Below are 27,898 nucleotides of genomic sequence, written 5' to 3' on the forward strand. Positions count from 1 at the left end.
TGCAAAGGAGCAGAGGAGATGCTGAGTACGAGGATATCAGTTAAACTTTCTGACCAGCCTAAGGGTTCTTCAAGTATTTTATCCACTGGCTGACTAATGTAAAATACAAAAGTATTCTGCCTGGCAAGCCAGGCGCAGAACTGCAGTCTCCACCCTCCCAAAGGATGATTTAAATATGAAGCTACAATGCCGTGGTCTTCCTTTCTTTCTGCCTGCTTAAATGCATTTTCAATTCTTTAATGCAAAGTAGGAAGGCACCAAAATCTCTCTTTCTCCAGAAAAGCCTCAGTTAGGGTAGACAGAGACTTCTCTAGGGAATACCAGCAACTCTCCTCCTGCCTTCACTGGAATTAAAATCACACTCCCTGTGCTCTCAGTGACCACCTAACCCTGAGGCACAGCAAGAACGGGGTGCTACCTCCTCCCTAGCTGTGAGCTGAGCACAGCACCAGGTCCTGTCGTGTTTTTTACCTAGGCAGTGTCAGCAGTGACCAGAGTCACCAGTGAGCCAAATCACCAGCCTGATTGTGCAGGAGTGTGGGCAAGAGCAGAAGCTCAGGCTCAGTCCCCCAAGGAATATGAGCTCTTCATGGTCCACTGTGGATTTAGATTCTTTGTGAAGTCACCATTCAGAAGCATTCTCTTTTACCCTCATGAATGTACAAAATACAGATGATTATAGGGGTCTATAAAACCCAAAAACTGGACACACTGTTTACTTCAGTAATTATTTGCTCATTACAGGGAAAGCATTTCCGAGTTGCTCCTCCTGAGGTGCTAAGGTCACCTGCTTTGGTGATTGTGCTGTAAGCCTGCTGTGTCCCAAGGCACCAATACTTCCCAGTTAAAACACTGCAGAAGAACACAATGAAAGCCAATAAAAAATCCTCCAATTCCAAAGCATTGTTGGTGGAAATGTTTCCTTATTTCTGACACCAGTGAAGGCAGCCTGCTAGTTTGCAGGGTGAAACAGAGCACAAACTTTTTAATTGTCAATCCCAAATTCACATAAATGATTTAGGGCCAAATATTCCTCTTATTTACACCAGTGTAAATTTAGGGAAATTTCATCCAGCTTAATGTACTGCCAGGTGGTGGATTTTGCCTCAGATCTCATTATTTTTGGGGTTTTATTTATATTCAGCCACTGTGTGTATACACAGATACAAAGCAGTAATTTTTGCCAGCAAGAAGAGAGTGGAGTTTGCTATATAAATCGGTATTTCTCAGTCAATATGTTGCAACCCCTGAAGGGGTTATAAAAACCATCTGGGGGCTTGTAAAAAACTGAAAATTTTATAACAATCTAAAGCAAAGAAAATGTCATTTCTTCTACTCTCCATAGAGCAGCACCATTCTCTTGGCAACCTGTCAAAACCATACATGAAACAATAAATTCTTTAGGCTTATCACTTTTACCTTTTTTTTTTTCTTTAGCTTTATAAAACATGGATGAGAACTGGGAAGTTTCTTTTTTCCCCCCTTTTATGTAGGATTTCCTATCTGAACTGCTTGAGAAATGTTGCTTTCAAATTTTTGGCCTCAAAAGGCAGTAAATTTCTTTAAGGGCCTCTGCCTCGGTCTTCTCCTAACCTGCTTGTTAAAACTACAGCCTATTTTGTCAAGCTTAGGCTTGTTTGTGTTGGAGCCAGTTTTTCTATTTCACTGTGACTTTCTGCCTGTCAGTTTCCTCTTTCAGCCTAAATCACACTGGGAAACATCAACATTTCCCTTTGTGGGAAGAGATGTTTTGCATCAAGTGGAAAAAATGGATGAGATTTCCTGTATCCTCATTAGCAGTGTAGTGTACAGCTTGAAATCTGCCCTTTCTAAGGTGAGATACCATCTGAAGAACCTCTCTGCTTTTAAGTATAGCCTCACAGCACATACAGCTTGTCAGTGAATTTTGCTTTCATGTACGCATCTTTCATCTCCGTGCATAGGTACTTATCTATGAAATTAATTCTAGTAGCAACCAAGTGTGTCCCACCTAAAGGAATCAGAGGATAAATTCAGAAAAAAAAGGCTCATTGTTGGTTTTTTCCCCTATGAGGATGAGACGCCTCACACAAGGCCTGGGCAGGCAGCAGAGCTGGTGGGGCTCTGAGACCCTGAGTGGGGTAGGGGAGAAAGGAGGGGATGGCAGTGCTCTGTTTGGCAGCTGTTTGCTTGGGTGGGCAAATCTCAGGCAGCTTCACCTCAAACTCCTCTTGACTTCGGCTATTTTTGCCTGATTTCCACAAATTATTTCTTTGTTGGTGCAAAGTACTTAGCAGGTATGGTGCCTCGTTCTTTCCAAAAAGCCTGACTTGTTAACTGTTTAGTGGGCACGAATTTGATCACTTAAACCACTTGCTGAGGAGAAGGAAGAGTGCCCTCTTGCCTGGGTGGGAGGTGGTTGCCCACAGGAACTGAATGGGCTGTGGGCGATGTGGCAACCACCAAGGGGAGGAACTGCACTTCTGCCTCTACTCTTCAGCTCCAGCTTCACTGGGCTGGAACGGTGCTGTCCAAACTGGGTGGAATCAAAACTTGGACAATTTCATGTCATTTTCATTTGCTTGGAACATGACTCGCTTTTCCCTGTCCCATTTCTACTGAAGACAGACTCCAAAGTCTGCACATGAGGAGGATGGGCTCAGATCCAAGAGGAGGGCATTTGGGGGCTTGGCTGTTGGCTTAGGTCTGTCTTCAGGCTGTCAGACTAGAATGAGGATTCCTGCTCCAAGTTGTGAGTTCAGCTAGCTAGTCAGGGTCTGGCTCTTCAGCTACCTTTCCATGTGCCAGATTGTACCAAAATGCTAAAATCATTCAGTGGTATTTTCCCATGTGGTTTTCATGATGCTGCGTGGTTGGGCAAGGGATCTGACATGGTCTAAACAGCTTTCTGCCTTCATGCCTGAGAGAAAATGGATACCCAAAGGTTGTCTCTGCTAATATGAAAAAATATGCAAAAAGTGGCTGTTGGGTATTTTTGTGGGTTTTTTGGTTTCTTAATTAATCTCCATTCTCAATTCAGAAATGGATCTCAGTAGAAATGATGGTATGAAACATTTTGGGAAAGGAAGCTAGATTTTAATTAAAATTTTAAAATCAAGCTGGTTAGTAAATAGCCTACCAAATGTCCACCTCAGCTGGTGGAGAAACCATTCCTGGACAGCCCAGCCTTCTGGCACCAGCACCTTATCTTGGCCTAATTCCCTGTGCTCTAGCTGAGGCTGAGCTCCTTGCCTCTGAGCACTGCCTCGCTGTGCCACCTCTCTCATCCATGTTTCCATCATTTCTGTTCTGCCCAGGCACAGGGCCCTGCACTGAGAGAGCCACCTGGATGGACACAAGGCTCTCCACCATAAAGACCAGCAGCAGCTGCCACCAAGGCTGATCCAGCTCGTGCCAGGAGATGGGTTGATTTTTTATCCAGAGAAGTCCAAATCCTGAGGGAAGAAATGTGGTTTATTGCATACTTATCCTGTTTCTTCAAAGCTGAACTGTGCCATGCATGAAAATTTGTTTGGAAACAGGGATCAGAAACAATGACTTAACAAGGCAGTGCTGTGTAACAAGGCAGTGCTGTCCACTGCCGCACAACACGCTGCCGGTTTTCCTGAAGTTGTCAGCACTACTGGTTTTGCACAAAGAGTGGAAATTCCTTCTGGTACTTTGTCAGTCAAGGAGTCCAGGGCTGTCAGTCAGTGTTACGGTTAACATGTGTTTTCCCAGGTTTACACTTCTGTCCTGCCGTACCGCTATGTGCCTGTGCTGCTACACTGAAGCAGCAACCACTGCCCTCCCTCCGATCCCTCCCGCTGCTCGTGCAGATTAAACCCAGGGCCATACAAGGGATGGGGGTCCCAGGCTGAGCCATTTCCTCACCCCTTGGTGAGGACGTGGGAGCACACGGGGAGGAACCCCTTGGCCCAAACCCTCCAAGCTCCCAGCACGGCAGTGCCGGGAAGGGGCCGCATGGAGCTGGCCTCGGCGGTCCCTGTCCCCTCACCACCCCCGCGGTGTCCTGCCGGGCCGAGCCGAACCCCGTGGGCACCTCCACCGGTGCCCGAGCTCCCCCTTGTCCCCGGCAGGGCCGGCCTGCGGGGCTGTGTGACACGGAGCTGAGGCCGGGCCGGGGCCGGGCTCGCCCCCCGCGCCGCTCCGGCTCTGCCCTGGGCGGGCCCGCGGCGCGGGGCGAGGGGCGGGCGGGCGGGCGGGGCGGCCCGGGCCCTATAAATGGCGGGCGGCGCCGCCGCGCTCCGGCCGAGCGGCGCGGGGCGAGGGGCAGCGGCGGCCGGGCGGCGGCGGAGAGCGGCGGGCGAGGTGAGCGGGGCCGCCCAGCGCCGTGCGGGCACAGCCGGAGGAGCGCCTGGGGGCGGGAGGGGCGCGGGGCACCGGGCGGGGGAACGGGATACCCGAAGTTTGACTGCTGACAGCGCGGAGGCCGCGGGGGTCGCTCCGGCGGCTCCTCGGTGTGCGCTCCTGTTACCTGCTCGCACAAGTTTCCCAGCGCCGGGTGCGTGGGCGCTGTGCCGGGAGCGGGGCTTCGGGCGCGCCGAGTTTCTCCCAAGATAAGGCGCTGGCTTTGTGCGAGCAGCGAGGGATTTTGCCCCGAAAGAAGCGGGTTTGGGGCTGGCAGCCCGCGGGTAGCGGCACCGCTTCGCTCCCGGGTGCGGGAGAGGCGGCACTTCCCGGGCACCGGCTGCGCTGCGAGCGCTCGGGAACCGCAAGTTGCTCGCTTGCGTTCGTGTCCCTTGTCTGCCGTGGGAGAGAGCTTGCTGCTGTTGTGCTAAATAAAAGTAATAAATCATAATCCGGGTAGTGACTGAAATTTTCTTGGCTTTCCGAATGGCAGAGTAACGGGGGAGGAACATTTTCGGCCATTGCCCTTTGGGGAGGAACGAGTGGTATTGTGATACTGTAACAGGATTTAGGGCTGATAGCATCCCGCTGTGTGCTGGAGTGGGGAGCTGGTTAACCAAAACTCTGACCTCGGCTCACTTTGGAGTGATACGGGAGCTGCTTCGTGTGTCGCGTCCTGGGAGGATTTGGAAATGCAGAGTCCTTTGTCTCTTGGTGAAAATGGTGCTTGATATTTTGGCTCAGTACTGTGCGATGTTGGAGGATCTTAACAGAAAAATACCTTTGGAGAAACCATTGTAGTAACACATAGGTGTTAAAATGTCAAATTTCCCATAAAACTAGGGAATATCTGTTTATGGGTTAGAGGCCTTTGATTTATTTCTCTCCCACTTTCTCATGCCTGTGTATGATTCTGAACGTGGTTTGGCTTTTGTGGTTGTAATCTCATTCTTGGGCAACTTCCTGAAAGAGAAACCTGGTAGAATGACTTTTTTTTTTTCACTGCACTGAAAAATGACCTCTTGTTCCTTCACTTTCTCTGGTGTGAGCATTTAGTAATGTCTTGTCCCCAGCTTGCCGCAGGAATTCATTAGAAACCTGATTTTGTAGGGGCTATTCACGAAATGTACGTAGGTGTAAGCAGCTGTGCTGCTGTGTAGCTTCGGAGAAACTGCAGACATCCTCGAGGAAAGTGAAAAGCAGCTGCATGCCTGCTGAGTGCTCAGATGAGCCCTTGGAGTGTGAGGGGAAGAGCAGTGCAAATAAAAAGGCAGAATTATTAAGTAGATTAATTCAGCTGCATATAAGATGTACTAGGTTGGAGATCTAGCATTTTGTGGGGTGTGATTAAACTCACGAGAATAGCAGCTGTTTGGCACGGGAGCGAACTTTGAGTGATGAATGCTAGTCCACGGCTTTTTACAATTACAGACAAGTTGTATGTCAGGCAACCTATAAGCAAATTGTGTCAAGTGCTTGAGATGCTGGAAGGCAGCTTCTGTGGGCATTGCTGTTTTATGCCCTCCCCAGGTATGAGGATGGTGGAAGAACTCCTCTCTGCTCTGATTGGTGATATGGCCATCACTATAGTCACACATACATTTATATCTATATATAGCTCCATGCATCTCATGTGGGAGGCAATTGAAACTCATGTCAGAACAAAAAAGAAAACAGAAACCCGCAGTGGGTTTTGTCTCAAGGTGTATACAGAAGTGTTGGAGCTTCTGTTTGGTGTTGTCATTGACAACCAGGAGAATAGCACGTCTTAGTGGCATGTGGAGACTTTTAGCCTGAGTGTCTAAATCACACAGGCAGAAATGTGTTCCCAACCTAGAGTTTCTTACCAGCATCTGCTAGGCAGAAAAATGTCAGCAGGGAGCCCAGCAAGTTGCACCAGGTATTTTTGGAATAGGTTGAAGTGAATGTGTCTGTATAAATAGTGAAAAATAAGCACCTCGCCTTGCTGCTAGGAATTACAGTGGAGATGCAAGTAAATTTCAGTATCCACAGCAAGGGATCAGCTCAGAGGGAGCTCTGGGTAGAGATTTGTGGTGGTGGGCACAGCATCTCCCTGGCTCATGCAGCTGGTTGTGGCTTTTGGTTCTTGATAGGAACTGCTGTGCTCATTCTTGAAAAAGCTGAGGCTCGGTGGAAGGCTTTTTTGGAAGCTGGGGTTAGGGGTTGTCCGGGCTGCTTGAATTGCTTAATCACAAGCATGCATGAAAGAGCATGCTTTTGTAATACTGATTATGGGGAAATTAATTCTGATCATCAAAACGTTTCCAGTCAACTTGGTTTGTTAACTGAATTCTGCGATTCTCTGGGGTCCAAGGTTTTATACATGAGAAGACAGGAAAAAGATGGATAACCATCACTAATCTGTAAAGTGTTGCTAGATACAGTCATCTTTACATGCCTCTGAGCATCTTCCCAGTCACCTGTGACATAGCTAATGAACCAAGCTTTACAGCAAAGTGCTGGCCTGTAAGAACCATGTCATTCTGTGCACCTCTACTAGCCATAAACATCTTCTGAATAAGTGCAGTGATACAAGGAATTGCCTCTTTTTGGTAGTGGTAGCATGGAGGAGTCAGTCATCTACATATGATTTTAAAGATTTAGTGTAAATGTAAAGATTCAGTGTAAGTTAGGGAAGTATGAAAATATAAGAAGGTGTTTATTATTATTAAAGTAGGTAGCTTCTTTGTGTAAAAACTGGACAGCTGAATATGTGCAACCATGTGTGTGTTCAGGTGTCCCCTCTGTGATGGTTAAAGTGGTGGGAGGAGAGCAATAAGATGTGGTAGCGTTCTGCAGCTGGAGCCACACAAACGTTTAGGCTGGCATGTTGTGGGGGAAAAAAGCTGTCCTGTGTTCTGCTTGTTTTCCTCTCACTTTAGGGAGAGACTCTAGTTCATACTTGACTTCTGTCAGCAGAGCTGAGATCTCTGCTGAAGTGAGAGCCAGCAATGATGGACTGGAAAAGTATGGGGCAATTTTAGTGGCAATGCTAGTGTAAGCTGTAGGTTCTTAAGCTGTTTATCATGGCCTTGAAATACACTTAAATGCTAACTGAACTGCTTTCTAAAGCTGTTAGCACCTCTCCTTGAGCAGTGTCTGTGGAAAGCATGCATTTTGGCAGCTGCTGTGTCTTTTCTGTGGTCTGGTATTTACCTGTAATGGTCAGAAAGGTGGTTTTTCCCCTTATTTTCAAGCTGAAATCAAAAGGTGCCTTATGCTGGGGTCCAATAATATGCCACAAAGCAGTTTAAGTATGAAAGCACATTCATCTTATGGAATTATCTCCCCTTGGAGAAAATATCAGTTTTGCTGACCATGTTAATGTGGTGCAAAGTGTGGGCTTCAGGCTGTCTGCTGTTGGCATCAGGGCTTTGGAAACAGCAGCCTGAAATTCTCCTCAGTGTTGTGGGACTGTGGAAGGGATCAGGACTGATGGCCAGTGAGTGCTGAGCTGCAGAAGCCTGTTCAAGGCTGTGTATTTGTGGTGGCCTTGGCGAGCAGGTAGGTTGGTTTGTGAGAAATAGGAGTTACCAACAGACTGTAAGCTGCAGGAGCAAATCCCCCTGGAATCTCCAGAAGCACTAGTGAGAAATGATTGTACATTCTACCTCCCTTCGTTTGGCTGATGTACAGGGGATATGAATTCATGTTCATCAGCTATGTAGTTTTGACCAAGCCTGTTTTTATATTAAATGCTTTCTGTATTATTTAACAGCTCTCTCTTTAAGCTTCTGTTCTCACAGAAGGACATGTTGAGGTATTTAGTGATGTTTCTCACTGCTTCTGAGATGGTTCTGTCATCTGGTGGGAGCTGTAAGCTTCTGCTTGCCCACAGCTGAACGAGGTTTCAGGTTTTTTGTTTGACTAGGACAGGGACAGTTTCCCATTGGCTCTGACAGGTTACAGGTACAAACCCAAGTGGAGAACTGAACATGACTAGTTTTCTCTCCTCCATTCTGTTGTCCTATAACTTTACATCCCTAAGCAATCTAAGAACTGCCATGTAGAAGTTGGTGCATTATCCCTATGTCTGCATCTTGCTACACCCCCTCCTCTCCCAGAAGGAGCAGTTCTTGTGTCTTTCCCAGCAGTTAAACAAGCTGAGGCCTCCAGCTGCTCTGGCAGCTCGCTTGGAGAGGTTGCTTTCCCAGCTAATTGCCTACTTCCTCTGCAGAGGTTTGTCATCTGCCTTACAGAAATAGTGATGGACTCCGTGGAGCCTCAGCCAGCACAGCTCACAGCCCAGCCCACAAACTCTCAGGCTGAACTGAATCAGACAGTTTAATATGCAGGTCATGACCTGCTCTTGGAGAGTTCTTGTGCATAGTTCATACTCTGTTGTCCCTTGTTTTACTATGGAAATTTAAGTCTTGCCTTCCCAGAAATCTCTAGTAAAGCCAGGGGGGTCAGTCAGAAGTGAGGTCAGTTTAACAAAAAGACTGTTTTCTTAAATACAGCTCTTTAAATAGCTGGTAATTCTCTTATTGACTGGTTAATGTGAGTCTTCCTGCAGATAACTGAGGAGGTGTCTACCTGAGCATACGGATGAGGTTCCCAGCACAAAGTTTCATTCCTGCATCCTTACAGCACCCGGGACTTCCCATGCTCTTGTGGTTGGCTGGTTCTGCTTCTGGAGCTTCCTGGGGGAAAAGATGGATACAAGTAAATGTCTGTGCTGTGAAATATGAATGTCCTTATCCTTTTTGAGTAACCTCCAAGCTAGGGCTGGAATGGCTGAGAAGAGGCCACTAAAAACTAGTATCTCCTGTGAGCTTAGGTCTGTTTCAGTGATGCTGTCCTGGATACAGAAAACCAGTATACATTTTTCATCTTAAACGTTAATAACCTGGCTACCTTACACTTTAAGGGTTATATTTGTCAGCTAGTTTTTCAGATAAGGTTTCTAAATTAGCTTGCAAATAGGAAGTGGTTGATTGCTAATGTTGTACAGTGTGATTAATAAATAAATAAAAGGCTAGTCACCTATTACTCTGATTTCCAGCCACAAGTGCAGTAAATGGTTGGAACAGCATTCCTGATCTCTCCAAGTAATTTGTCACTTGGTAGCATTCCCACGTACAAATGCTTAAAGTATCATGTTTTGGCTATCAATGAGCTTGTGTAAGTGCAAGTTTTTATGAATGTCATTGTTATGAACAGAGAATACTGGAGTTCCAATCCGTTTTTATAGTGAAACAACTGTATTGACTGTATGTACTTTTAGACTAACTGCCAACACTGTACTGCTGTAGTCTTTCCTCTTGAAGGAGGAGGGGTAAGTAAAAACTTGAAATACTGCACATGGATTATTTGAAGTGAGGCTTCTTAAAGTCCTCTTGAGAGAATGTCTCCCCATCTTCTGTTACCATTTGGGCATCTCTAAACCCAGTTGGCTTTTGTTAGATGTTGTATGGCTGATAGATGCTGCCACCTCTCTCAGCTTCCCAGGATAATAAAAATGTAAATAATGAAAAATAGTATGGCTCCATAGAAAGCCTAATTTTCAGTTATGCTGTAAACCCTGACTGAACCATAGAGTGTGGGGTGATGGGAATTGGGCTTTGTAGCATTGTTTAGTAGGAAATATAAGTATCTCTTTTGCAGAGTAACCTAAACCTCAAAATTATGGAATCTGGAGGCCAACAGTCATCTCTCTTCTACTCTGCAACAACTCACATGCCTTTTCAAAGCTCTGAAGTATTAACTATTGGCTTGAGGACTAATTCTACACCTTTAGTTTTCTTTATTTCTTACACTATTTTGGTTTTTTTTTTTTTCCTTTGTTTGTCAGTTCTTTAAGCCCAAGTGTTAGAGAAAATTTATGAAAGTGTTATGAAAATTTACCTGAGAAGAGGAGAACCAGATTTGTTTGCCCTGCAGGGATGTAGTGGTGTGAGTCTTGCTATCAGATGACACTAAGATACTTGTACTAAGTGAAAATGAATAAGGGTACTGAGTTTCCCTTTAATATTTTTTTAAGGAGGAAAAGATGGTAAAATCCTAAAGCAGAGGTGGGACTTAGGGTGGAGGTGATGGTGAGGTACCTGGTAAGACACCAGCCATTGTTAGTCCAGCACCTTGTAGACTATTTACCATAGATCTGTACTTACACAGCCCATTGCTAAGGAATTAATACCCTGCACCTCATTAATGGGAGCTTGCAATGCTGCAGGCTTGCCTTTGGCTCCTAACAAGCCTGTGGTTGCATAGAGAGCATTACCAATGCACAATAAATGTGGGAACTGGGGTTCCATGAGGCCTTTCTTGCACTAAAAAACTAAAACTGGGGGCTTGAGTTTAGGCAGATGCTCTGGTTGTCAAACCCCATTCCCTCCCCTGGGGTGAGCCCAGAGAAGGGGGCACAGCCTCCCCAGCGTGCTGTGGAGCACTGCTGTGCTCCCCTTTGGGGAAACTGCTTCTGCAGCGTTAGTCGGGATGAGCTGACTGTCCCATGCTCGTTTCTTCATTATGTTAAAATACCCACACTGCACAAAGAACTTGAGATCAACCAAACCACTTCTTTAATAAGGGGACACCAGTAAACTACCAACATAATTCTGTTTAATCTTTCTGATGCTGTAAGGCTTGATACTAGGTCTTGGAGAATTCTGTGGAAACTACTTTAAATACAGGAATAAATAATACCTAGAAACTTTAGCAATTGTAGTTGAGCTTACAGTAGCAAGAGAACACATAAAATTTGAGACTGGTGGTAGAATTGTGCAGTACCATAGTAGTCTCTATAAGCCCCCTGCCCTGTCAGCTGTATTTGCTTCTTGAAGCAGAGCTAAATTTGGCTGTTTAATTCATGTATAAATGAGGGATGGAAGTAAAAGCAAATGGTACATAAAAGCCTATCTATGTTCTTGAAACTCTCAATAGTGCCTCTGTAGTTGTTGTACAGTCACAACCCAGTGGTGAAGGAAAACCCTGGTCAGCTTTGCATGATGTGAAATTGATCTTTGTAATTAACTACCATAAACCACCACCAAATGCTGTACAAGATGGATAGATACTGGTGAGAAAAATTAGTCTGGCTTGTGAGCTGGAGACCCCAGTCATGAGGTTACAGACAGTTTGAAATGGAGCTGGTCTCTGCACTTCATGTTTAACAGAAACTCCCAGAAAATGGGGGTGGTCAGGACTCTTGATAAAGAAGCACTGAACTCCAGCTTCCTGCTCATGGGGGAGCAGTGCTTGGACAAAGAGATGGTTCCTGTGTGGGACCAGCTGGTTTCACAAGCTGGTGCTCTGCAGGGAAATTCCCACTTGGCAGGGGAGGTTGGTTGGACACAGCTGAACAGGCTTTCCAGAATGCACTAAAAACCTGAGAGGGATAGGAATAGAAGAGAGAGGATTAAGGTTGGGAGAGGAAATATTCAGAACCAATGCCATGCTTTTGGCATTCATGTGCAATGCTGGCTGTTGTGCCTGATGTCAGACCAATGTCTTAAGATATAAAATTTTTTCTTTAAAAAACCCATCACTTCCAGCTTATCTCTGTGTACAAGTTATGTTTATATCTTGTTGACAGTAACTTACTCCTCTTCAGAGCAATGTGAGTACTGAGCTGTTTAAAACCCTGCAATCATCCTTTCTTGGAAATGCTCTGCATATACTAAACTTTCCAGGTATTGAGTAATAATAGAAGGAGTTGTTAGATGAAAAGGAAGCACCAACATTCAGGAAGATGAAACATTTCCCAGATCTGTCATGTGGAAGAAGCCAGAACTTCAGCAGGCTGAACTCAGGTTCAGGGTGAGGAGAGGATATTGAAGCTGAAGGCTTTGGTATGTAGGAGGCGTAGGCAGAAGGGGAGTCAGGAGCACCTGTGAGGGGCAGGGAAGCCCACCGGGGGTCTGGAGTGCTTTACCATGCTGCTAAACCCATCAGCTGGAAAACAAGACCCAGCACATGACCTTTCCTCTGCAGCAGAGTGGTCTCCTTGCTTGGGAGAAACAATTGCTGTGTGCTCAGCCAGCTCCTTTAATGACTGTTAACAAGTTTGTTTGAGTATTTATTCAGTCCTGCTGGAGAGAATTGGTTAAATGCCTGAAGTGAGGCTGCTTTCTTTCAGCTCATATGTCAATTGAAATAAGACTTAAATTAGTAGCCCAGATGACAGTGGCATGGAAACATCAACATCTCAGACTTGGAGAGGTCCCTGAATGTTTGTTCCAGGCTGGCCTTCTCTGGTCACAGAGGCTGCCCAGTGCCTGCCACGTGGGCTCAGGGGCTCTGAGGGTTTTGGGCTTACTACAGTGAGACCAGCAATGCTGTGAGACTGCTCCTCAGTTTTAGTCCCTTTAGCTCTGCTTGCTGCTCTTTGGTTTCAGCTATTCACAGAAGTGCAGTCTGGTGTCTAAGCTTCCTTGTGTTTCTTGTATCTTTAAAAAAAACCACAGAATCAATCTTGCAACTGCAAGAAGGAGTTTTGGATATATTACTGTTGAAGTCAGGCTTCAAAATAAACACTTAGAGGTGTCTCATAGTGCAGTAATTACAGATATCTGAAAATCTATGTACAGTTGATTATTTCATCCTCAATCCACTGCAAAGTGTTCTTTAGCCTCTCTGGGGCAGGCCTTTTCTCCAACTTAGATATTAAATATAGGCATTTTTTCAGATCATGTTTTTGCCTCTGATCTTGAACCAAACCAATTTCTGTTCTTCCTCTTGGGAAGATTGCAGCAGCTTAGTTTGGCTCTCTGAAAATGAAGTTTTTCCTAAGCTAGTTTTCTGCTGTAGGAGGATCTTCATTGTTAGCAGTATTTTGTGCCTGGGGCTGAAGATTTACTTTTCCCTGCTCCACCAAATGCTTTTCTAGACACAGATTAAACAGCCTGTATTAATATAACTTTGCTTTTGTAACAAGCATTCTATAAATGTAGGCTGAAAGCATCATGTCCTCTTTGTTGATATAATTACTTCGATAATAATTTCATCTAAAAAATTTAAACTAGGTACTATGATGGTGATATGAATAGTGGAGCCTAGTGAGAGTTGAGTGTCCTGCCCAATACATCTGAGAGTCAGTGTTTGCAACACCAGCATGAAGCTGAGCTCATCCCAGGGTTGAGAGCCTGAAGAGTTTCCATCATCTGCCATGGAACAGCAGAGAACTATCAGGACATGCTGCTGTGTTCCTCCTCTGCCTTCCCCAGAGCTCTGTGCCTGACTGGAATAGTTGTCTAAACATTCCTTTGTGGCTTAGGCTAGGCTCTAGCCTAGCAGTTGGAGTTACAGCTGGTACTTCAGTGTGCTGTACAGACTTGGGGTGGTGCTGCCCTGTGAGGCAGGGGGAGCTGAGTTCTGGGTGTGCTTGCTGTGGAGATGGCGTCTCTCATATAAAGGAATGTGTGCCACTGCTCTGTCCTGCTCAGAAACTGTAGCATTAGGGTTAAGGGCTGGATTTGCATAACAAATGGCAATGTATGATAACACTGGCTCCGTTTCTTTGGGTTAGTGACAGCATTGCCATTGCGTGTTGAGAAGTGTAAATTGTGGATGTTGTCCTTCCTGTAAGTGCTCAGTCTAAAAAGTGGGCAGCCTACCCTACAGAGGGACTTTTTTTTTGATCCAGCATCTTTCAAAAGCCCACATTTATGTAAATGAATTCGCCTATACACTTTCCTCCTCCTCAGTTTAACTTCATAAAAAATATAAAGGTCATAGGCAAAGAAATGCCTAGCCTGTATTTTTGTTTGGTTTTCTGAAGCATTAGATTCAGATTTAACTATCACTAAGTTTTTTAGCTTCAGTGCTATGAAAGCTTGTTGAAAGCTTGTTGATATTCTGTATAGCAGGTCAGCTGTTTTCCATCCCACACATCATGCATCCTTTTGGGTTTCTTCTCCCAGCACTGTGCTTAAGCTGTTTCTTTCAGGATATGCAAATGCACTTCTTGGTACTGGACTGCATAGAAGTTGATTTCACTGAAATCCATGATGGAAACTTCAATTGCAGGGATGCCACTTCTTCTCAAAGATCCAGTTGTCGTCCCAGTTACCTGGTTAAGTTACACAGTGGCCAGAGCAGGGCCAGGCCAAGAAGTGACTGCTCTATAACTAGTGATGAAAAGTGGTTTTACTATTTTTCCATGCTCAGAGCACTGCATGACTATTTCACTTATTGAATAGGTATTTGCTAGAGATTGTGCTCCAAAACAGAGACCAACCCATCTTTATGGTGTGTCAGGAGGGAGAGGTTAGGCAAATATGGAGAATTCTGGAGAAACCAGATGTGGGAGGTGATCAGTTGAAACAGAAAAAAGCCCAAAATTCTGCAGCAGTAGCCTTGTGAGCAGAGTTGGGTTGTTTTGACAAAGCTTCACATGTTATGGGGAAAACACAAGGCTGTCACCCTGAGTCTGTCAGGGGCTGTCATCAGTGAAGTAGAAAACTTGGAGCCTTGCAATATATTCTAGGAAAGTCAAGGAGAGAAGTGTCTGACTTCAGTTAGGTTTGTGCAGATGAAGTACCTAAAAGACAAAGAAACATTGTTTTATTTGATTTCAAAGTGTCACTGCTGTCTCTGCCCTCATAGTATGCTTCTTGCCATATAATGTATCAAGGGTAGATTGCCCTCAAGACAGCCCAGTGTCCTGTGGTTTGCTGTCAGGATCCGGTGGAGCTGCCTTGGTCAAAGCCCGGTTTTCAGATGGCAGCTCAAACTGTGCTCTGTGATTATCTGGTACTGTCTCTGTCCATCACTGTGTGGGACAGGCTGTATTGCACCAAATGTGCTGTTGCTTGCTTCAAAGTGCCTCCAGTAAGACTTTGTAATAATTTTAGGGCCTTGAAGTTTCTTTTTGCCAAGATACTAGGTTGAGTTATAAATCTGCTTATTATTGGGATTAAGAATTTGTTTAAACTACCCCTTGGGTTTCCAGGTTTGGGAGAAGAGATGGCCACCAAACCACCAAAGAAAACCCTAAAAGCCAGCCCTAAATGAAGCTTTTCATAGAGTGCCTCCTGCAAGGCAGCAGTGCCATCAGTGTGGAGCTGCTGCCTGTGAGAGAAGGGATTGTTGCCCTTAAGAACAAAACTAAAGGTTTCAAGTGGTTTGTGTTAGCATCAAACAACACTGAAGAATGTTCCTTAACGATTTTAATTTATTTTGAAAAGTGCAAGTTTACTTTCCCTGTCAGGCTGTTGGCTCTCCCCCATGACATTTTCTTGCTGTAGCTGGTGATGAGGGGTGCAAGACAAACGTAGGAGTGACTCATGTAACCTGCCTCAGGGGGTGCAAACCCAATCCTGACCTGCCGCAGGGGGTGCAAACCCAATCCTGACCTGCCGCAGGGGGTGCAAACCCAATCCTGACCTGCCTCAGGGGGTGCAAACCCAATCCTGACCTGCCTCAGGGGGTGCAAACCCAATCCTGACCTGCCTCAGGGGGATGCAAACCCAATCCATGGTGCTTGGGTTTTGTTCCTGCTGGTCTCAGCTGCAGCAAGCCCAGTCCAGCCTAAATTTTGGACTAAGCTCGAGTAGTTGCAGCAGATGGTGATATAAAGCTCCTTTGGAAGGAATTGTGCTTTAGTGACCTCAGAACTGCTTGGGGGATTAGTAGGTTTATGGAGAAGACTTAATTATTGGGTGGGCCCTTACCCCAATTTGTAGTACAGCATTTTCACTTTTTCTTGCATAACTTAAATCAGCAAGTTCCTCTGGTCAGAAGTATGCTAAAGTTGGGTTTGGGGGAGAAAGATGTATAAACTCCTGCATTATTGCATTTTCAGCATTTGCTTTATTCTGCAACGACAAACTGCGACAAAGCCAACTTCGTCCCCTCAGACAGTGTAGAAGAAAGTGGAAATGCTGTATTTGTCGCTTTCAAGTGTTTTAGCACAGTTAAAGTACGTGCTATTAAAAGATGATTAAACAAATCTGTGCAAACACCAGCTGGTTTTCTGCTAGTGCAGTGCTGCAGCACGGTTTGAACTCGCAGCGTAGGTAGGCTGGCGGTGGCACAGCTCCTTGGGCTGTGTGGGAGGAGGCTGGCAGTGACAGGGCTGTGCCTCTGCTGGGCCCCAGCACCCTGGGGTGCTGCACCCAGAGCAGCAGGGGTGCCAGCTGGCTGCACCGGGGGCTGCAGGGCAGCACAGACCTGGTGCTGCATTTGTCGTGCAAATAACGCTTCATTCGGTTGTACACCTTCTGCAGCCTTGCTTCTCAAGTCAGTGAGGAACAGGCTCCTGGCTGGTCTGGAAATGGAAGTCAGGGCTGTGAACTGTATAAATGAAATGTCTTAATGTTGTGAACAGGGAACATAATTTAAGGAGATTGGAGATTATTGTATGTATTTTTCTCTAAGTATCTCTTTGCCCTAAAAAAAGGCTTGAATGCGGTTTCATGAGGAGGAAATACAGCACAGCAGTTGCAGCGCTCGGTGTTTGACATTTGGGTTTGGCTGTCTCTAATCAGTTGCTGATAGGTCCTGAAGAAAATGTTGATGCTGCTTGTGCTTCAGCTCTTTGGAGCTCATGGATAATAATGCTGAGTTCTGTCAGGTGTTAGACCTGCAGATGAAGGTGCACCTGTTTTGAATATTAACTTCATTCTGTATACATTAGGTGCTCTGTGTTCTTAAATGGAGAAGTACAGGTTGAAATCCAAGTTCAACATTTGCATTTTAAAATCCAAAATTTTCTTCTACGTTCCTGTTATTGAGAATGCCAATTATGCAGCTATCTTTTATTGTTCTAGGCAGGTGTAAATTCCCACAGCAGAAGGTCTGTTTGCATATGTATATATGCTTCTGTTCACTGTAGAAAATGATCTATGAGGTGTACTGTGCATCACATACTAGTGGGTGAGGACCATACCACACTCTCAGCACTCGTTTACCATAAAGGGCAATCTAAATGGAATGCCAAGGCTCATTTAACTGAGACACAAAACTGCCTCAACTAGGGTGTTGTGGGAGATGGTCTTCTAACTTGGTGGCTTTTGTCCTTTATATAGGCACTGGTATCTAGCTATTATCATTGCACCTGGAAACCCCTAGACCTAAAATCCTGATAGAGCTAAGTGAAACACAGTGAGTTGTGTGAGTCCCATTGCCAGAGCTCTGAATGGTGTGTGGCACATGTACAAGACTTGCCTGCTCTTTAGATGAATAAGAATTTATGTTAAAAATGCTGTTCTTGTGAAAGCTGACTTAACTCCCCCCTCTTGTTTTCTTACAGGTATCTCCAACCAGGAATCATGAACTGGCATTTTTCACTCCTCTTTGTTCTTGGGACTTTAATGTCTGTATGTTCCCAGTTCAGTTTTTATCCTCTGGAGGAGCTTAGCTCTGATGTTGGAATCCAGGTCTTCAATCAAATAGTGAAAGCTAAGCCTCAGGACAATGTTGTTGTTTCTCCTCACGGGATTGCATCTGTCCTGGGAGTGCTGCAGCTGGGAGCTGATGGCAAGACAAAGAAGCAGCTGACAACTGTGATGAGATACAGTGTAAATGGTCAGTGATCCTAAGGTGGTTTTGGGTGTGTTTTGTCAGACTCTTCATGATGTATGAGATGGCCTTGAAAGTGTGGTAGATTGCATCATGCACCAATTAACTCTGTTTACCAAAGCACAGAATGGACATGCTTGAGGTTAATTGGCAATTTGAGCATGGGTATGTACATATACCCAAACTGGCTTATAAGCAGCTTGGTTAATGACTTCAGGGCCCTGGCTAGAACTGCCTTTGTCCTTGCCAAATTGGTGTTCCAGAACAGGGTGGATGGTGGTCCAGTGCTAGCTCTGAGTAAGAAGGTGGCAGTGCTCCATTTCAGGCTGTGCTGAACAACCTTTAATGTGCCACTCCTTAGATAACAGGGCAAGAGGATATTTCTTGGCACCTCACTGAAAGCAGTGCAAACTAACCATACCATCGACACTTTCACTTTGCTCTTCAGTTTTGTTCACGTGTTTCTGCTGTCAGAATCCCTGTATGTGTAGTTCTTGTAGTGTCCTCTTCTTGAAACAGCCATTTCTGCTTGCCTGTGCCTGACACTGCATGCATCTGTGTTCGTATTCCTCTGCCAATGTCTGCCCCTCCAGAGGGAGTAGGCTGAAGATCCTTACTGCTTTAATTTGCATGCTATTTTTGTGAGTGTTTGCCAGCAAGACTTAACATCTTAGTGCCAGCATTCTGCCTTACTTCCAAGAATAGAAAACCCTCCAGGAGGTAAGTGTACATTTAAATCTTGAGCAGTATTGTCATATAACATGTTGTCATATAACATGTTGTCCTGTCTTCATTTGCTTTGCTGTTTTGGTCCTGGATTTGAAGTGCAACAAAATTATTTGACACCTTAACATCTAAATGATGTAGATGGAAATCCCTTCATGGGATAATCAGCTCTAGGAACATTTGAATGCTTGAAATCTAAGTACTTGCAAAAATGTTGAAGTATTATATCAACTGGTTTTATCCGGCCTTCAGAATTCCTAATCCTTACTGTGAGACACAGAGGTTCTCAAACACCTTAGAAGGTAGCCACTGCCTGGTTAGAGGCTTGGTATGGGATGCTGCCTCTGTCCTTGCACAGGTTCCCCCTGCTCTTGTTCATGACTACCTTAAAGTCCTTTGGCAACTGCAGCAAGTGCTTCTTTGGAAAGGTATTAGTTGAAAAGAATTTAATTTGTCTTTAGCTGTCTTTTAATGCAATTTAGCAGCTGGAAGCAAAGAGGAGAGCCAGCACCATGAGACCAGCCAGCTCTCCCCGGACCACCAGCAAGTGCTCCGTGGGCCACCAGTGGTCCACAGAATACAGTTTGAGAACCTCTGTTATGGTATGTTCTCCAAAAGAATTTGCCCATAGTATTGGAGAGTGAACATGTAGAAATTCATACCAGTGGTGCTGTTAAAGCATTCATGATACATGAAACAGCAAAGCCATCTGAGGTTTTTTCTTACATGCAGCTAAAAGAATAACTCTGAACTAATTTATTCCTTTCACATCTCTTCTTTGTCTACATAAGAAAGTAGTCAGGAAATGTTTCTGCCTAAATTGTATTGGGAAACAGAGGGAACCCTTTAATAACAGCCACCCAAGGCTGCTGTTTGATACAGTGGTTGAGCATGGAGTTGCCTGCCTGGCAGTGGCTTCCCTGTATAGAAAGGCACTCATTGATGGGTGTAACACGGGAGAACTGGGTATGGTGAGCATAGCAGTTCTTCTGTGCTGCCATCTGCTTTCCCTCACACACAGTGAAGGAGCTAGCAAGCACTCTGTACAATCTGCTCTGGGTCCTGAGGATCTTGACTAAGCACTGGAACCTACTACTTTCCCTTTTCCTGTTTTTAGAAGCAAACTCATGTGTTAACTCCTGCTTGTAGCTGATTTAGCCCAGGACTTAGTCGTTAAGGAAACTAAGACTCAACCTGGAAGTTTATTATAAAACTCTTGACAGCTTCCTTTATTCTCCAGTAAATGGAAAGGAAGTAAAGAAAATATTTTAATTTTTGTTTTACATTCTGAGGCTCAAGACCGTTTGTTATGCAAATCCTGCAAAACTCTGAGTGAGTAGGCTGACCCTTTGACTTTCTTTGTCATCACAGAACTGACAATTGACCTGGCTTATATGATGTGAAATATTTTTGGAACAGTTTGTTCTGTGGAAGAGCGTCATTTGTAGCTCTACACTAATATTTGAACCTCAGTGTAACCTTAACCACTGTCTGTAACATTCTGAGCAGACAGTTCAAGGTGCATCAGGCACCATAGTGGAGTTCATGTTTTTGCTGGGAATCAGCAGATGAGACCTCAGAAATGGATATTTTGGAAATCCCTTCAGAATGCTTGCTTTGACCTTCCTTTTTTAGTCCAACACTTAATGTCTGACTTTTCACGTCATTAATAGTTGCATATAAAGTAACTGTTGGTTTATCATGTTATTCTAAATTAAACTTGCTGTTTTTTCCAACTAGGAGTTGGTAAAGCCTTAAAGAAGATAAACAGGCTGATAGTCTCAAAAAAGAATAAAGACATTGTAACAATTGCTAATGCAGTGTTTGCAAAGAGTGGCTTTAAAATGGAAGTGCCTTTTGTTACAAGGAACAAAGAGGTGTTTCAGTGCAGTGTCAAGAGTGTGGACTTCGAGGACCCAAATGCAGCTTGTGATTCCATCAACCAATGGGTGAAAAATGAAACAAGGGGTGAGTATTGGGGAGTGCCTTTGTGCATGGCAGGGTGGTGTCTGAGACCTCCAGTTTAGATGGAAATACTGGAGAAAGATATTGGGAGGTGGAGAAAGCTCTGTTCTGCAGCTCAAAGCTGTCCTTTAGCTGGCATTAGTGTGATGCTTTAGAGCTGGTTGGTCAGGAAGCAGCAGTCTTGTTGCCCAGCAGATGTGCCTGTGTGGTGGCCTGGAGGGATGTGTTTGGGGTGTGTGTCCATCCCATCCATGGGATCAGAGCAGCTTTTGCTCTTCTTTGCACTCATGTACCTGGTGAGAAATCCAAGCACAGTTATCTTGGGTCCATGCTTTCTCTCAAACATAGATGCTTTCAGGCAGCTCAGATGTTTTACTCAGTAAATCAGGCTCACAGGAAGCTAAAGGGCAGTTCAGCTTTTGCTCTGACTGCCCTAAACTGTCCTAAGATATGACCCTGTTCTCCTGTTCTTAGGACTCACATTTAGTGGAGGATTCTTAACTAACACTGCCTTGACAGAACTCCTCATGCTTCAAGCCTCTTGAACGGATTGTAAAGCTTATAGACACTAAAGCCAGAGATCACATTTTGCAGCATGTTCCCAGTCTAGGGGAATTATGTGTTTGGTACCTTCTGGAGCTAAACCCAGTCTCTCCTGGATGTGAGGAGTGTGTTAATGATGTTGGATGTGGTATTTGTCAAATGAGGCTGTCAAATTCTTTCTCGACCACATCACCAGTTTTGCATAGCAATGTTGCAAGCAGTGTGTGAATGGGGAGGTATTTCAGCTGAAACTATTCCATGCAGTCTTAGATCTGCTTACATGCTGGAAAAGGTAGAGCCTTGTTAGTTGTTAAAACATCAGGCTATCAGTTAGCAGGATATATTTATTTCTGGTTATCCCAAAAGTTTATTTTTGACAAAGAATAGCACTGATTTTATGAGTTTAAAATATTGTCCCTGAGGAGCTGGCACACTCACAGGTCAAGGGGTCTAAAGTAACGTGTGTCAGGTTCTTCAGAAACAGCAAATGCTCAATAATTCCTTTCTTTCTTCTAGGTATGATTGATCAGGTTGTAGCTCCAGATGATATTGAAGGCAGTTTGACCAGACTGGTGTTAGTGAATGCTGTGTATTTCAAGGGCTTATGGAAATCACGATTTCGACCTGAAAATACCAAGAAGCGCCCGTTTTATGGAGCTGATGGGAAGACCTACCAAGTTCCCATGCTGTCCCAGCTGTCCATCTTCCGCTGTGGTAAGCCCAGGGACTCCCACTGCCACCAGCAAAGGGTAGAATTTGCTCTTTCCAGGAGCTTGCTGTGCATTTAATGGTGCTGTTCTTGTAGCTGATATAGATGGATTGTTACAGAGGTGTCTCCTGCTGCTGAGGCATGGGCCAGGTACTTAACAGTTGCCTTAAGGTTGGATGCTCTGTCAAGTATTGCCTTATCCTTTGCCTTCAAAAGGGAAAGTCTGAAGTACCTAAATTGAGAAATTCGCATTTTGCTGTAAGAAAGAAAAGTACATGTTTATAAACGCTGAAAATAAAGAATAAAGAAAACTGCCAACAGGTAGAATGGTAGGAGGCTTACCTGGTGGTGAGAGAAAGATTGGAGTTTCAGTTTATATTTTACTGCAGATAGAGAAATGGGACTTGCACAGTCTGCAGTCCTGTGGGAGCCAGAGGAGCTGGGTTAGAATGTTGGCTGTATCTCCCGAGGTGTGAAACTGCTCTTCAGATTGAGTCACAAGTGAAAAGAAGTTCAGCAGGTTCTGCCAGACTTGCATCAGAGACTCTCAGAGCTGACACCAGCAGCTTGATGAGACTGACAATGCACTTCAGAGCTGCAGTTTGCAGCCTTATGGGGATTTTAGTGGTCAAAGTAGAATGGATGCTCTGATTAAAAACTTGTGTTGCATCCTTGTAAGAAGTGCTGCCTGGAACTTACTTCATGTTTGCTAGATACACTCTGAGAAATAGGCCTGAGAATACAGCTTGCTATAAATCTAAAAGCAAGACACGCTGTGCTTTTAAATGCCTATTTGTGCTGTCAGTGGTGCTCAATTATTATTAGTAGACTTGATGTTAAAGTAAACAACTGTGACTCTGTCCCAGACCTGTACATTAGAGCAGATGTAATGCAATACTTTAACTGCTGAAAGTGTGAGTATATACTGCAGTATATACTAATTTTGGAGTTTCAAATGGGTTCTATGACTAAAGGTGGGGTTTAGCAAGACTATTATCTTGAAGGCTTTTGACTTCTGATGCTGGTTATAATATCCATTATGTTGGCCTATGTTTAAGGTAGAGAAACTATTAAGGCTAGAAAGACTGCTGAGTTACTCATTTCCTGAGGACTCAAATGAGGTATTTTTTATCTCTAGGTTTCCTAACACAGGGCTTCTATTTTATCCATGCTTGGAATGGAATCTTAAACTTTAAATATCTTAAGTCTCTTCAGTCCCATCTGCTGACTGAAGCTGAGCTCCCCTCCTGTTCAGTTTGCCTCAGTAATGATAGCAGCAAATCAGGAAAGCAGCATTTACCTGCTGGACAGTTTGCCTTGTGTGACTGTCCTGGAGCTGACTTCTGCAGCCAGTGTTAGATGTGTAGGATCCAGCCTGAGAACCACTGCCATAATAAATGGAATAGTGAAACTGCCAACTTTGGCATGATTCTTGCAAAACAGAGGTGCAATACTGCCAGTTAGGTAGCAATAGGAGTTTAGAGCAGCTTTCATGGCGCTGGCAACAAGATTAAATTTGTAATGAAGCTGTTGATTTTCAGCTTGGACTGTCAAGTACAGATTTAGATGAAGAAAGGGGAAAGACAATAAGGTCTTGTTGCTATCCTAAAACCTTGTCTGAAATACTGTCTGTAGTTAAACTGACAAATTTTAACTTGAAACTACTATAAAAAGCATTTGCTTTCCAGCCAAATGCCAGAAATCCCACAGTAAGCAAAGGGAGCTTGGAGGAGGAGAGGGTTGCTCAAAGGCAGTCTTGCTGTAACTTGGATGTGCTATCTCCCTCCATCTCATTTAATTGGCCTCTTGCACTGCCTCAAAGTGGCTGCTTTCCACTATCTTGCAAGACTTCAGATTGCTTCCTAATCAGATCCTTATTAAGCAAGAAAATTAAGCAAATGCAACAGACTAATTCAGACAGGAACCAAAAGGTCTTGCAATAACTCTTGGAGGAAGAAGCTTGTCTGCAAAATCTCTTCAGTTTGGAAGGATAGTCTGCTACTATTCCTTGCTTTATTTTTATTCTCAGTTGGTTCTGGTACAGCTGAGATCTGGAGCAGAGATCCATTTAATTCACTGACCTGGTCACTTCCAGTATAGCTGCCTTGCTGCTCTGGGCTGGTGAGATTTGTCTGGGAAGCAGTGTGTATGTTAAATGAGTATTTGCTCCATGGTGTCATCCTGTCTGTGTTTTATGGCATACCAGCATCCACACAGAGCCCATGCCTTTTGAAGGGCTGCCCAGCAGGAAGCCTGGGACTTTAGAGCTGGTTTTGAGGTGTGGGCAAAGCTTTCCTGACAGACTCTTCTAGCAGCCGTTGTGTTAAGGTAGAGATTTAAAACTATAATGGCTGTGGCTCACTAGTTTGGGTTCGTTTGTTTCTATTATTTTAGGCACTACAAGTACCCCAAATGAGCTGTGGTACAACATCATTGAGCTGCCCTACCACGGGGAGATGATCAGCATGTTGATTGCACTGCCCACTGAAAGCACAACACCGCTCTCTGCTATCATCCCCCACATCAGCACCAAAACAATAGGAAGCTGGATGACAACCATGGTAGCAAAAAGGGTGCAGGTTATTTTACCAAAGTAAGTACTTACACAATCCATTCCTTCTTCTGGAAGTGTTTGGGGGGTTATTTATATGTATCTCATCAGATATAAGAGAAGGAATACTGAAGGTGACTTTCCTGCATAATACCTGATGCATTCTATTTTTGTTCCAACCAGATTTACAGCAGAAGCAGAAACAGACTTAAAGGAACCTCTGCAAGCACTTGGTATTACAGATATGTTTGACCAGTCAAAGGCAAACTTTGCAAAAATAGCAAGTAAGGGTTTTTTTTTGTTTTGTTTTAATTCATGGTGGTCCTTCATAGTTGCTAGCTCTGAATAAAGTGCTGCTTTACCAGTGCAGTTGTCTGCTTTCTCTTGGCCAAGTGTTGCCATGACATTGGAGCTGGTTTTATGTTGTAGCCAGCCAGGCATGACTGCTTGCTTCTGTTCAACATTGCAGTGGCTTTTTTCCTCCCTCATCTTACATTACAGCAGTAAATCATGCTGGTCAGCTGCTTAAGATTTGATATTGCAACCTGGGGGTCTCAGGCATTGTCTGAAATCTTTGGCAGGGCTTAAACAATACCATACCTTAATCTGTAGTAAATACTGAAGCTGCAATGTGTAACAGCTACGTGTGTAGTGACTTGAGCTGTAAGAAAGCATGTGTGAAAAACATTCACACTTTAAGCAACTCAGAGCTGTAAATATTAGTATCTGAAAATGGGGTGTAAACACTTTTGAACTCCTGGCTGTAAAATGTTATCTTTTTTCTCTTCTGCTTTCATTAAAATCCTGATTAGCTTCTATAGAACTGTGTAACAAAAAAGCTTACCTTGTGCTGGCTTAATTTGAAAACAAATGCCTGTCTTTCCTTGAAAGCAAGGTGTGTTGCTAAGTGCTTTTTTTTCCCCTGACACTGAGACACATGGGAGTGTAACTTAAATTCAGATAGCAAAATTTTTCAGGTTTTTTAAAATTAAAGCTAAAAATGCATGTAAGCACTTATAACTTAAACCATCAATAAGGAAACTTAGGAAATGGGGAGGAACAAGGAGTAAGATAGGTTATTCCATACTTTTGTAATTATTCACTTAGTGACTGTATTCAAAGGTATTGTTCTGGGCTGCAGCTTTGGGATTCCAGCAAGACTGTAGCAGCTTTTAGCATTCTGGGCCATGCTGACAGAGCTGCTTAGCTACACAGCACTCCAGGATTCTCTCAGTGAGTTTTACTGAAGGTGCTCTTCTCCTTGGGTCTTTCAGGAACAGAAGGTCTTCATGTATCTAACGTTCTCCAAAAGACAAAAATTGAAGTTAGTGAAGATGGAACCAAAGCTTCTGCAGCAACAAGTAAGCAATTGTACTGATAACTGTCAGACTTGGGCAAACTCCATTAGAAGGCTTTGGCACTAGGCAAAGAGCTCACCTGGAGATCACTGCAGCAGTATGCTCAGAGTTGGATCAGTAATGGGTTTTATGTGATTTCTCAGTCAAATCTCAACTTGCCAATGTTGATCACTGTAAGAATATTGACAGGCTTACTTCTAGGGAAGTGTCTTCCCATAGCTTAGACTTTATATCAGCCCACTGATAGCATGTTCTGGCTATCCAGGTTACAAAGAGGAGTAAGCTACTGCAAACCTTTGGGTGACAACCCAAGACTTCCAGCTCTGTGTGGGTCTTGTCTTTTTAAATGCTTCCTGTAAGAATATCATGTGACCTGTGTGGCTTTAAATGTCCAAGTTAGTTTGTTTTAGGCATTTGTCTGCATCTATTCAAGATGCAGATATGTGTAGACATATATACACACATGCATATATATATCCATCTACAAAGAAACTTTACTTTGATAGAGTATGTAATGCATTATGGTGCTTGATTTGTCTCACTCTAAACCTTTTTTTTTTTTCTTTCAAGCTGCAATTTTAATAGCCAGGTCATCCCCTCCTTGGTTCATAGTAGACAGACCATTTGTATTTTTCATCCGGCACAATCCTACAGGTAAGCAGCATCTGTAAGTTCTTTTGGCTTAGAAGTTGAGTATCAGCTATGTAATAGTGCCAAAGTCTGAAGCTACTGAATAACTATTATAAAAATGTACTTGCAGGGGGTTTTTTGCCCTTAATTTTATATTATCTTATTGGGAATACAACTTGAAGCAGGGAAAGAAATCCATTTTGGCTGTCAAGGTAACAGAAACAAGTCTGGCAGGTTTGTGGGTATAAAAGAAGAGTAATAGTCATAGTTCCCCTGAGTGCAGAGGAAACAGCTCTTTACTGGTGGCGAGTTGCTGAACAGGACCCAGCTTTCTGGCCAGTCAGACAGTGAGGGCCAAGGCAGAATAGGGGGTTGGGGATTTGGGGTGCTGCTCCAGCCTGCCCTGAATATGAGTGTTCCAATGTAATGCTCACAGCTCCTTTGCAGCATGGGCTGAGTCTCCCAGAGCAGAGTTGCCCTTCTTGCAGTGACCTGTATGATCAATATGTCAGTCAGTGGGGAACAAGGTGCTGCTGCCAGCACTGGGGAAGAGCAGGCTGCTGGCAGCCAGCCCCATGCCCAGGCTCCACAGAGCATCAACAGGGCTGTGTGTCTCTAGAAATAGGAGCTGGCCACCTATCCAAACATGCACTTCCCTGGCTCACAGACCTCAGGGAGGCTGGACTAGACTGGCAAGGTGGCTTGGCTGTGCTCTGTGGCCTTAAAGCTTTCATGGAAAAGTTGAACTCTATTTACAGATGATGGTAATCCTTGTTTTTGTTTCATCCCTCAGGTACAATCTTGTTTATGGGACAAATAAACAAACCTTGAATGTGGAAAAGACTTTCTTCAAGAAGTAAACAGGCACACCCCTGTTCTGTTAAATATTTTGTACACTACTCTTTGACTTCACTCAAGAACTAGTTTTAACCACTGACTAGGTTTTGAAACAGGAGTCGACATAGTTCTGGCTTTGTGGGGAAAATACAGATTGAAAACTACAGTATCTCTTCAAAATGTCTAAAAGATTCTCTAAACTACTGAATGGTTACCTATGCTAGCAGCTTCTGAGCTTTTTCTGTATCTACTAAGAATTTTATGTATGGCTTTTTGTGAGAGGATTTTAACAAAGAATGATAAATGTTTCTATTAATGTTGGTTTCTTCTTGTGTGTGGAAAAGGTCTAATTTTGTAGATACCACCTATCAAGATTACTTTTGGTTCTTGAGTATCTTGGTACCTGGATATTCTTGGTAGAAATAGAATAAAAGTTCTAGCAGTTTTTATATAGTGCATGTATCACTGAGAGTTTTAAAACTAATGTGGTGTTCAATACACATCGCATTGTCCTGTCTCATTGTAATGTAAACTTGTCATTGCTAGTATACACTTTCTATTGGATTTAAATTTTATATTTGTTTTTGTACAAAGGAAAAAAATAAAACTGCATTATGAACAGTCAGTGTTGTGGATTGTGGATGTGCTCAGGGATATTGGCGTCCAGAGCCCTGTGTAATTTGTTTGAGATTTAAGAAGAGTGAAAGGAGGGAGATCTTCTGTGAGACCTTTTTGTTGTGTGTA

The 27,898-nt window shown here is 44.0% G+C and overlaps 1 protein-coding gene across 2 annotated transcripts; it reads left to right on the forward strand.

Annotated features, from left to right (window-relative positions):
- Window positions 1-4,259: 4,259 nt before the first annotated feature.
- Window positions 4,260-27,779, forward strand: SERPINE2 (serpin family E member 2). Of its 2 annotated transcripts, XM_059479461.1 has the most exons (10): window positions 4,260-4,311; window positions 17,567-17,841; window positions 19,044-19,163; window positions 20,302-20,529; window positions 21,586-21,783; window positions 24,173-24,371; window positions 24,513-24,613; window positions 25,604-25,690; window positions 26,258-26,341; window positions 27,111-27,779. In XM_059479461.1, the coding sequence occupies exons 2-10, from the start codon at window positions 17,586-17,588 to the stop codon at window positions 27,146-27,148; spliced, it is 1,311 nt and encodes a 436-aa protein (XP_059335444.1). In that variant the 5' UTR covers window positions 4,260-4,311; window positions 17,567-17,585; the 3' UTR covers window positions 27,149-27,779. The 2 variants fall into 2 exon arrangements, with proteins under 2 accessions (XP_059335444.1, XP_059335445.1); XM_059479462.1 differs by lacking the exon at window positions 19,044-19,163.
- Window positions 27,780-27,898: the final 119 nt, after the last annotated feature.

The sequence above is a fragment of the Ammospiza nelsoni genome, chromosome 10, assembly GCF_027579445.1.
Source record: "Ammospiza nelsoni isolate bAmmNel1 chromosome 10, bAmmNel1.pri, whole genome shotgun sequence".
NCBI lineage: Eukaryota > Metazoa > Chordata > Aves > Passeriformes > Passerellidae > Ammospiza > Ammospiza nelsoni.